We start from the raw sequence: 10,335 nt of genomic DNA, 5'->3' as shown, positions 1-10,335 counted from the left end.
TTTATGCTGAAAATTTTTCTCATAAAAACTTGATATGGATCACAGAAGCCTCAATTCAACAATTCAAATATTGTGTTAATTATTATGTTAAATTAATTTATTAAATTTTATAAATTTTTTTGATATTATATTAAATGGAGTTATAAATATTTATTAAATTTCTATTCTCATGAAAAATAGTTTAAATAAAATATTTAAATAATTTTCTATTTTGTAAAATATTTTTAATAAAAAATTATTGAAAATTCAATTTACAAAATTTCAACAATTCAAATATTGTGTTAATTATTATGTTAAATTAATTTAATAAATTTTATAATTTTTTTGATATTATATTAAATGGAGTTATAAATATTTATTAAATTTCTATTCTCATGAAAAATAGTTTAAATAAAATATTTAAATAATTTTCTATTCTGTAAAATATTTTTAATAAAAAATTATTGAAATTTCAATTTACAAAATTTCAAAATCACCATTTGTTTATTATTTTAGATTTATATTCATTGAAAATTTTATATTTCAAGTTTATATTTATTAAAATTTTTTATATTTGATCAAAATTAGTGTTATTATATAATTTAAATGGTTAGCAAATGTTAATAGGCATTAATCCATAATAAGTTCGAAAAACACTTATTTGGTCATATATTTCTAAATTGCTAAAATTTAAGAAATCATATAAATTAACTAAATTATAATTTATTTTGATAATTATCAATAATAAAAAAAGAAATTAATTGCCTAAAAGATTCTCAAATCCAGTATGGTAGAGACGCTTTAAAGTTATGTAAAAAAATATAAACATTTTAATTTGGTTAAAATCAAATAAAAATAAAAATAAAAAAAAATAAGCTCTAAGGTTAACTCAATTGGTCAAATTTTACTTTTAAAACACCTTGCTAATAAGAAGTACACGGTCAATTGAAACACTGTGAAATCCAGTATGGTAGAGATGCTGTAACGTTATGTAAAAAAATATAAACAATTTTAACTTGGTCAAAATAAAATAAAAATAAAAATAACAAGCTCTAAAGGTTAGCTCAATTAGTCAATTTTTACTATTAAAGCACCTTACTAATAGGAAATCACATGATCAATTATCTTTGATACTCTTAGAGTTAAACTTTGCTAATAATAAAGCTCGAAAATTACAATGTCTCCTCTTGCTAAAATGCGGAAAAACAAAGTCCCCCAGAAATTTAGTTAGATAAGGGATAGAAAAGCACTGAAATCTTCGTCGCCTAGTCTAACGAGGTAGAGGAGTTGCTCGGAAAGTTATGAAAATTTCAGTGATATTTAGAGAAAATCTAGCAAGAATTTTCGTAAATCCAAGTTATAATTGTTAAACTTCAAAATTTTAGGTGTCTTAGACGTTTTTGATGGTGCTGAATCTATTTCCACCATAAAAACACGATTCAAACACTGCTTCGACAAAATTTTTTGAAATTTTTTTACCAAATTCCGACCACTTTTAACCATCCAATCAATTCCTTTGCGGGTTAAACAACTCCATTTCCGTATCTCACGATATTGTGAAAGGTGAAAAAGGGTCTACTTACGGAAGCTTGGGTTCGATGGCAGAGCGAGTTGCGCGACGAGCCCAAACTGTTACCGGTAACCAGTGAAGGGCGACACGTGTGCACAAAATATGTGGCCAACTTTCATTGGACTTTATTCTCCAAATATGGACGCATTAGGTGTCCGTTATTTGACGGGAGAGCGACGACAGTGATCGATCTATCCAACCAAAATACGAACCCTGTTACTGTTCCCAGTAATCACTGAAGAGCGACACGTGTGCGCAAAATATCTGGCCCAATTTTCTTTGGGTTTTTATTCTGCAAATATGGACGGCCTACACAGTATGTCGGTTGGGCTTGGCGGAGAGACATACAAATAATAGGTGGGCGCAGACATTTTCAGCCACCAGCACAGAAAGACGGCAGATATAAATTATCAAGAACGAAAAAAAAGGGAGAAGGGAGACGGGTGAGTGGAATTTAGTTTCGCCTCTTAGGCTTAAGAGGTGGTAGAGGGGAATCGACCCCCCTTCTTTGCCCATGGGAACATTAGCGTTACCCCCAGGTTTCAGGTTCCATCCCACTGACGAAGAACTTATCTCCTGCTATCTCAAGGGCAAACTCAATCATGGCCTTAAAGAAGCAGAGATCGAGGTTATTAGCGAGGTCGACCTTTACAGAAACGAGCCCTGGGATTTGCCTGGTAACTTCAATTTTATATTCCTGATCGACAGATTTATGGGATCTCGCTAAGTAGTAGTAATTTGATTATGCTTTTGAAGTAATCTCTCTTAGGCATTAGTTCTCATGGCGGCTGCAATGAAATTTTAGACTTACATTTTGACCCATTAATTGGGGGTTAGCATATGGTAGACTTTTAAGTGGAATTGCGAGCTGAGATGATGGTGGTAACTGCGGTCTTTTGTAAAATGATGGTCCATGGGTTGCGTTTCTGGTTCGTGTTCGCAGGTCATGTTAAAGTAGGTTTCAGTAGTAACCTACCTGTTAATGAATTTCACTCACTAACTTAAACCCTGGTAACCCTACGTTTTAGGAACAGAGAATGTAACTGCAGGTTATAGTAACATAGGATATAACAGCAGATCGTTTGAACAGAGTCGAAGTTACTGAAGTACTGTATTGGATTGTGGCAGGCATCCGTTATTCGCAAGTCTTCTAACCTATCTATCTTTGGGTAGTAGCTCACAGAATTAGTCTATCAAATTCCTTGGGTGGTTATGTTAGAAGTAATTTCAATGTGATTACATCGAATGGCGGCCCCATTTTCTTTAACTGTTTACATAGAATGCCAATAGGGTGAAACATATTCAAGAGGATGACTTTAAATCGGAACAGGTGGCTCTGCTAAGTAGGTTCCAAGAAGGGGACATTCAAGGATTCAATGGCTTGCAGATTGCCAAACCTGGTTATGTTAATGAAAATTTCAATTAGAGAATACAACTGAACTTTTAAAGTCAATTTTGGTAAATAGTAAATGCAAGGGCTTACTGATTCCTAGTGCTTCCAATAGTAAATTCGAATTTACTAAATATAGAGACAGTAACTTTTTGGTTATCGTAGGTTGTGTTAAAGCAATTAAACTAGAACATTCCACAGTATTAACAGTTAGGTACATTAAAATAGATGTAGGTAGTATTACTTCAAAGAAATATTTGTTTATTCCCACTGGCGGGTTGAAATATTACGGCATAGCATTGAATAAGTATTATTTTCACAGCTTCTTAGCTTAGAATATGTATATCGATAATAATTATTAATGACAGTGGACTGATGCAGCTTATCAAGTTTCCCGGAACAGTTATGTTCAGTTTTTCAGTAACAGTAGTTAATGGGATAACCTGGATTTTCTCAGTTGGGTCTGCAGAAGTGTAAAAATTCTGGTAAGAAGACACATGATGATTTACTGTTGCATAGTTTCCCAAAGATTTTCACGTTAACTAGACGATTTTCATGTTAACTACAATTCAGTAATTAGTGGATTATGACTCATGATCGAAATGAACCTTGTGCAATTCTGCACGGATTATTCCTGTAAAGTAAATTTTGGTGTTAAAAAAATTGGCTTTGCATAGGTTGACCGTTGACACCTCTTTTCTTTGAACTAAATTCAATATACATAATGTTTCATAATTGAAATGAGCTTGTGTGTTTTGCATACGAATCTTTCCTGTAAATTAAATTTTGGTGTTAAGAAACATGATGTTCCACATGTTCTTGGACCTGATTATATGATAAGTAAAATTCAGCAATGAGTACAATGTCTCACGCTTGAATTTTTTGCAATTTTGCAGAGAAATCCTTCCTGCCCAGCGGTGATATGGAGTGGTATTTCTTTAGTCCTCGTGACAGGAAGTATCCGAATGGTTCACGCACTAATAGGGCTACTGAAGCTGGGTATTGGAAAGCCACAGGAAGGGATCGTAAAGTTTACTCTCGAGCAAACACAGTAGGAATAAAAAAGACTCTAGTTTTCTATAGAGGCCGGGCTCCACAAGGTGAACGAACTGATTGGATAATGCATGAATATCGTCTTGAGGAAAATGAATGTGAGGCAGGACCTTGTTTGCAGGTATTATTTATGAATTATTCATTCTTTGGGATGCTGTTTTTAAGTGAAATGTTTTTGTTTGGATACCATCATTATTGAAAACACCATCCATATTCATATGCATAGATAGATACATACACCTCTTTTGTTTTGAAGATATTTACTTCAAGGCTAAAATATAATGAATGAGCTAGAAAAGTCCATTTGAGTTCCATGGAACTGGCTTTAAGAATATTAGATGGTTGACTAGTATGATAGGTGTAATTGGATTGTGATAGACAATTAGATATGGTGCACTTATGGAAATGCTCTTATATAGTTGCCATCCAATCTGAAATAAGTATTGGGCAAATAGGAGGTATTAGGGTTTTCAAGAAATGTAAGCGTTGAATTAGCAAAGCTAAGGGAACAATGTTTGAAGGAATGGGAACGACATTAAAAGGAGTTCATGGGAATGCCATCTTTATTTTTTTATTTTTCAAATTTGCATCAACAAAGCGACACCTAATCTCCATGTTTTCAGTGTTTTTTTTCGTAGGACAACACTTGTTGAGATTTTCTGTTTTAATTAATTTTGGAAAAAATCTCATGTATGTGACAACAATAGGATTAGTTGCTATATTAGCTCCAGTATTTTTTGAGGAGTTAATGCATCCTATATTTGTTGTGAGGGAATTTATGATTCAGTTTTATACTCCAGCTATAAGAAATGTAATCCCGTAGAGGATTGTGAGTGTAGAGAAAATAGGGTGAGCTGAGAGTATGTGTGAAGAATTAAAATTGTTGTAATCTCCTGTTGAATAATAAGATTGCCGATGCCTCTGTTCTGGTGGATGTAGCCCAGATTGGTTGGGTGAACCACGTTAAAATCTTTGTGTTATGGTTTTGTGATTTTGTATGTGCTGTGTATGTATGTTTATTTTTATTTCCGCTGCGCATTGTTTGGTCTAACAATTGGTATCAGAGCGGCGCAGCGGAAGCGTGGAGGGCCCATAACCTACAGGTCTCTGGTTGTGGAGCTGGTACGTGTGACAGAGACGCGGAAAGTGAAGCTTTTTTGGTTGTTGCTGTTTTGGCTGGAACAACAACGCCAATTTTGAGCTAAAGAATGGGCTGGCGCGGTTTATTCAGTAACAGTCGCGCCAATTGGCACGGAAGTTTCAGGAACAGTCGCGCCAGCGCGCCAGAAAGGGCTATTGGCGCGGAAACGAAAGGGTTAATCGCGCCAATTTCCTGCCTTGCACGGATTTTGTTTCAGGCGCGGGTCTTCCGCCGTCGAGGAGCGCCAGGCAGTTTATTTTGTTTTAGGTGCGGGTTTTCCGCTGTCGAGGAGCGCCAGGGAGTTTATTTTGTTTTAGGCGCGGGTTTTCCGCTGTCGAGGAGCACCAGGCAATTTTTCCTTTTGGTAAACCTGCAAGTTTTTGTTTTTCTTTTCAAATTGTAATTACACGATACGACAGAGGCATTTTATAGTATAAAGAAAATGCATTTTTAAATTTGGAATTGGAGATTCTGTTTGTTACAACATGGCAAAAACTCAAAGTGCTCGTTTTGAGATCGAGAAGTTCAATGGCAAAAATAACTTCGAAATCTGGAAAGTGAAGATGCATGATCTACTTGTGCAACAAGGCGTGGCGAAGGCGCTGTTGGGAAAATCCAAACAGCCTTACACCATGACAGATGATGAATGGAATGAATTGGATGGAAGAGCTCTGAGCGGTATTCGACTGTGTTTGGCGGATGATGTTTTGTTTAACATCGTGTCAGAGAAAACTGCTGCTGGTTTGTGGACAAAGCTTGAGAAGCTGTACATGACAAAATCCTTAACCAATAGGATTCTTCTGAAGCGACAATTGTATAGTCTGCGCATGAAGGAAGGTACAACTATTATTGATCATTTGAATGTCTTTAATACTCTCCTGGTGCAATTAGAAAGTATAGAAGTAAAATTTGAATCAGAGGATAAAGCTATAACTTTATTATGCTCGTTGCCCGAGTCATGGGATCATTTTGTTACTTCCATAAGTTTAAGTATATCAGAAACCTTGAATTTGATGATGTTGTTGGAGCTTTGTTGTCTAAAGAGACAAGGAAGAGGTCAAATTCCGAAACCTCTACATCAAAAGCAATGATGGCTAGAGGTCGTTCTAGAAAAAGACGCTCCGGTAAGCACAGCGACTCGCGTTCAAAATCGAAAGGGAAGAAGAGTAACGTAAAGTGCTGGTTTTGTGGCAAATCGGGACATTTGAAGAAGCACTGTTGGAAGAGACAGCAAGCATCCAAAGAAGACTCTTCAACAGAGAAGAAAGAAGCAAACATGACAAATACAGGGTCGGCATCCAAGACAGGTATGAGTGATGAAGTGTTATCATTTGATTTGTCTAGTCATGATCGACATTGGCTGTTAGATTCTGGAGCATCAAATCACATGTGTATTCATAGGGAATGGTTTAAAACTTATAAACCAATCAATGATGGAGTAGTTTACATGGGAAATGATGTCACCAGTAACATTGTGGTAATTGGAACCATTCAGCTTAAAATGTTTGATGGGACAAATACAATTTTAACTGATGTAAAACATGTACCTGAACTAAGGAAAAACCTCATTTGATTAGGAGTACTAGACACTAATGGATATAAAACCTTTATTCAAGGTGGAGTAATGAAAGTTTATAAAGGAATTTTACTAGTAATGAAAGCAAAGAAGGTTGGAAATATTTTTCAGTTAGAAGGAAGAACAGAGTCAGATCATGTTTCTACAGTGTCTGAAAACGACAGTAATTCTATTCGTTTATGGCATCAAAGGTTGGGCCATATGAGCGAAAGAGGTTTAAAGATTTTATCTGATCGTAAGTTACTTCCTAATTTAAAGTCTGATAAGTTAGATTTCTGCAAACATTGTCTGTTTGGGAAACAAAGCAAGTAGAAGTTTAAAACTGGAAAACATACTAGTAAGGGAATCCTTGATTATATCCATTCTGATGTTTGGGGTCCGTCTCCTACAACCTCATATGGAGGTTCGTCATATTTTGTATCTTTTATTGATGATTTCTCTAGAAAAGTGTGGGTCTACATGTTAAAGAAGAAGTCTGATGTGTTTACAGTTTTCAAACAGTTTAGAGCATTAGTTGAAAACATCACTGGAAGAACTATTAAATGTCTAAGAACTATTAAAGGAATTTGATAATAATTGCAAGGAAGCTGGGATCGAGAGACATAAAACCACTGTGTATACTCCTCAACAAAATGGAGTTGCTGAACGCATGAACATGACTCTTTTAGAGGGAGCAAGAAGTATGCTGAGTAACGCCAATTTGCAGAAGGAATTGTGGACAGAAGCGGTTGCTACAACTTGCTATTTGATAAATCGATCACCATCCACTGCAATAGGATGCAAAATTCCTCAAGAGGTATGGAAAGGTCATCCTTGTGAGTATTCTAAACTGAAAGTTTTTGGTTGTGATGCATATGCTCTAGTTCCAAAACATCAACGTTCTAAATTAGATCCTAAATCAAAAAGATATATCTTTGTTGGATATGGTGATGTGACTAAGGGATACAGATTGTGGGATCCTACTACTCACAAGATCATCATTAACAGAGATGTTAAATTTAATGAATCCTTACTTGAAAATCCAGATGTAGATGATAAATTGAAACAGGATAATGTATCTAAGCTTCAACACATTCAGTTTGAAACTAGTTCAAATACTGATGATAGTCAAGATGAACATGGTTCAGATGTAAGTCATGAACAGGTTTCAGATGCAGATCATGAACAAGTTTCAGATGTAGATCATGAACATGTTTCAGATGTAGATCATGAAGAAGTTCCTACAGATAATAATCAACAAATTGTGGAAGTACCAGAAACATCTTTAAGGAGGTCCACGAGAATTAAACGTCGTCCTAGAAGGTATGATGATTATGTTACTTCAGTTGCTTTAACCGCTAACGATGATGAACCTTTGTGCTATCAGGAAGCTGTAGAAGGTTCTAAAAGTGAAAAGTGGAAAGAAGCTATGAAGGACGAGATGATGGCATTAGACAAGAATGACACATGGGATCTGGTAGAACTTCCTAAAGACAGAAAAACTGTGGGATGTAAATGGGTGTACAAATTGAAAAGGGGTGTTGATGGTTCAAAGGACAAGTACAAAGCAAGGCTGGTCACGAAAGGTTTTTCTCAGAAAGCAGGCATTGATTTTCATGAGATATTTTCACCAATTGTAAAAATTGTTTCAATTCGAATTGTATTAGCATTAGTTGCCTTGATTTAGAATTACAACAACTAGATGTTAAAACTGCATTTTTACATGGAGATTTAGATGAGGAGATTTACATGGAACAACCGGAAGGGTTTGTTCAAGATCGCAACAAGAAATTTGTCTGCAGGCTCAAGAAATCATTTTATGGTCTGAAGCAATCGCCTCGACAATGGTACAAGAAATTTGATTCTTTCATGTTGAGTCAAAATTATATAAGAAGTGAATCTGATCATTGTGTTTACTCTAAGAAATTAAGTAATGGCATGTTCATTATCTTAGTGTTATATGTTGACGATATGCTTTTAGCAAGCAAAAGCATAACAAAGATCAATAGGTTAAAGGCTCAGATGGCTAAGACATTTGATATGAAAGATCTAGGAGCAACAAGACAAATTTTGGGCATGGAGATTTTCAAAGACAAGAGCAATGGTAAGTTTGGTAGGTTACAGAACAACATCAAGTTATTTTGTGATAGTCAAAGTGCAATTCATTTGGCTAAGAATCCGGCCTATCATAGTAAATCTAAGCATATACCTATCAAGTACCATTTTGTAAGACAGGTTATCACTGAAAGGGGTGTTTCTCTTGAAAAAGTGCATACGAAGGAAAACTGTGCAGACATGTTCACGAAACCAGTTTTGTTAGAGAAGCTACGTTGGTGTCTGGCTTCTCTTGGCTTGCAGAAAAGATAAAGATAATAAAGGAACAGGGTATCAGGGTAATTGTTGTCAAGGTGGAGATTGTTGAGATTTTCTGTTTTAATTAATTTTGGAAAAAATCTCATGTATGTGACAACAATAGGATTAGTTGCTATATTAGCTCCAGTATTTTTTGAGGAGGAGTTAATGCATCCTATATTTGTTGTGAGGGAATTTATGATTCAGTTTTATACTCTAGCTATAAGAAATGTAATCCCGTAGAGGATTGTGAGAGTGTAGAGAAAATAGGGTGAGCTGAGAGTATGTGTGAAGAATTAAAATTGTTGTAATCTCCTGTTGAATAATAAGATTGCCGATGCCTCTGTTCTGGTGGATGTAGCCCAGATTGGTTGGGTGAACCACGTTAAAATCTTTGTGTTATGGTTTTGTGATTTTGTATGTGCAGTGTATGTATGTTTATTTTTATTTCCTCTGCGCATTGTTTGGTCTAACAACACTTTTATCTCTTTTCTAGGTGTTTCATTCCACTTGAACTCTCTTGTTTTTCTTATCTAGCAATGCTGGCCTTTCAATCTATACTTTCTCATACCGATGACTTGATTCAGGGCAACTTGTTTGCATAGACATGGTGGTTTTAGCTTTGGCATGATTCCTCTAATGACCATGCTTCTTCTTTTGTGTAAAGCTTTTAATTCTCTTCAATTTCTCTTCTTGATGTATCTCCTCAATCTTTTAGTTAGCTTTTTTTCTTTATGAAGTTTGAGTTCTCAATTTGTTTTCTGATTTCATGTTGTACGTTTAGACTTTTCGATCTAGGTTTTAAATCAAACGGTTTGAATCCTTTGAAAGTAGACAAGTTAATCTTTAACATATAGGTATTTTGTTGCTAGGGGATTCATCTTCAACACTAGGAGATGTGCCTTGCATCTTCCTGTTGGAGATACATGTACTCGTTGTCTTCTTTAGTCTGGGGGATGCCTTCTCATGTTCTTTATGTGGGGGAGGTTCCCTTGACCAAACTGAAGGGATGTCCCTCAAAACGATTCAAACTATGGTTAGTAGTGTCTAATACATTACCTAATATTCTCATTTTTAAGGTTTGTGTCCTCCATGCCCAAAAATCTGATTTAGGTCGAATTTGCTGATTTTCCACAATCTTGGTGTTTTAGATGGAATCTTAAATCACTGACACTACCAAACCAAAGATCACAACGAAACTACTTTGTACAACAAAATATAAACAACAATAAATCTACTAGTGCACAAAATATAAACAACTTTTTACACAATTTTGTACAATAACCCAACTTCGT

At 35.3% G+C, this 10,335-nt stretch overlaps 1 protein-coding gene across 13 annotated transcripts in view; it reads left to right on the top strand.

The window, feature by feature from the left end:
- The first annotated feature begins 1,861 nt into the window (after window positions 1–1,861).
- Window positions 1,862–10,335, top strand: part of LOC149218446 (NAC domain-containing protein 54-like) — a 288,196-nt gene continuing 279,722 nt past the window's right edge. For 7 of the 13 annotated variants that reach the window (XR_016249172.1, XR_016249173.1, XR_016249174.1 and 4 more), the window contains exons 1-2: window positions 1,865–2,226; window positions 3,836–4,113. Coding sequence is in view for 7 of the 13 variants with exons in the window: in XM_089384042.1 (XP_089240168.1) it covers window positions 2,064–2,226; window positions 3,836–4,113 (441 nt within the window). In the remaining 6 variants the exon portion in view is untranslated. Of the gene's footprint in view, window positions 2,227–3,307; window positions 3,425–3,835; window positions 4,114–10,335 lie in introns of all 13 variants that reach the window. The other 6 variants (XR_016249170.1, XR_016249171.1, XM_089384043.1 and 3 more) reach the window with 4 other exon arrangements.

This window comes from Pinus tabuliformis, chromosome Q (genome assembly GCF_031772625.1).
Source record: "Pinus tabuliformis cultivar Carrire ecotype Pingquan chromosome Q, CPIR1, whole genome shotgun sequence".
Classification (NCBI taxonomy): Eukaryota; Viridiplantae; Streptophyta; class Pinopsida; order Pinales; family Pinaceae; genus Pinus; species Pinus tabuliformis.
This window is presented reverse-complemented; position numbering and strand designations above follow the sequence as displayed.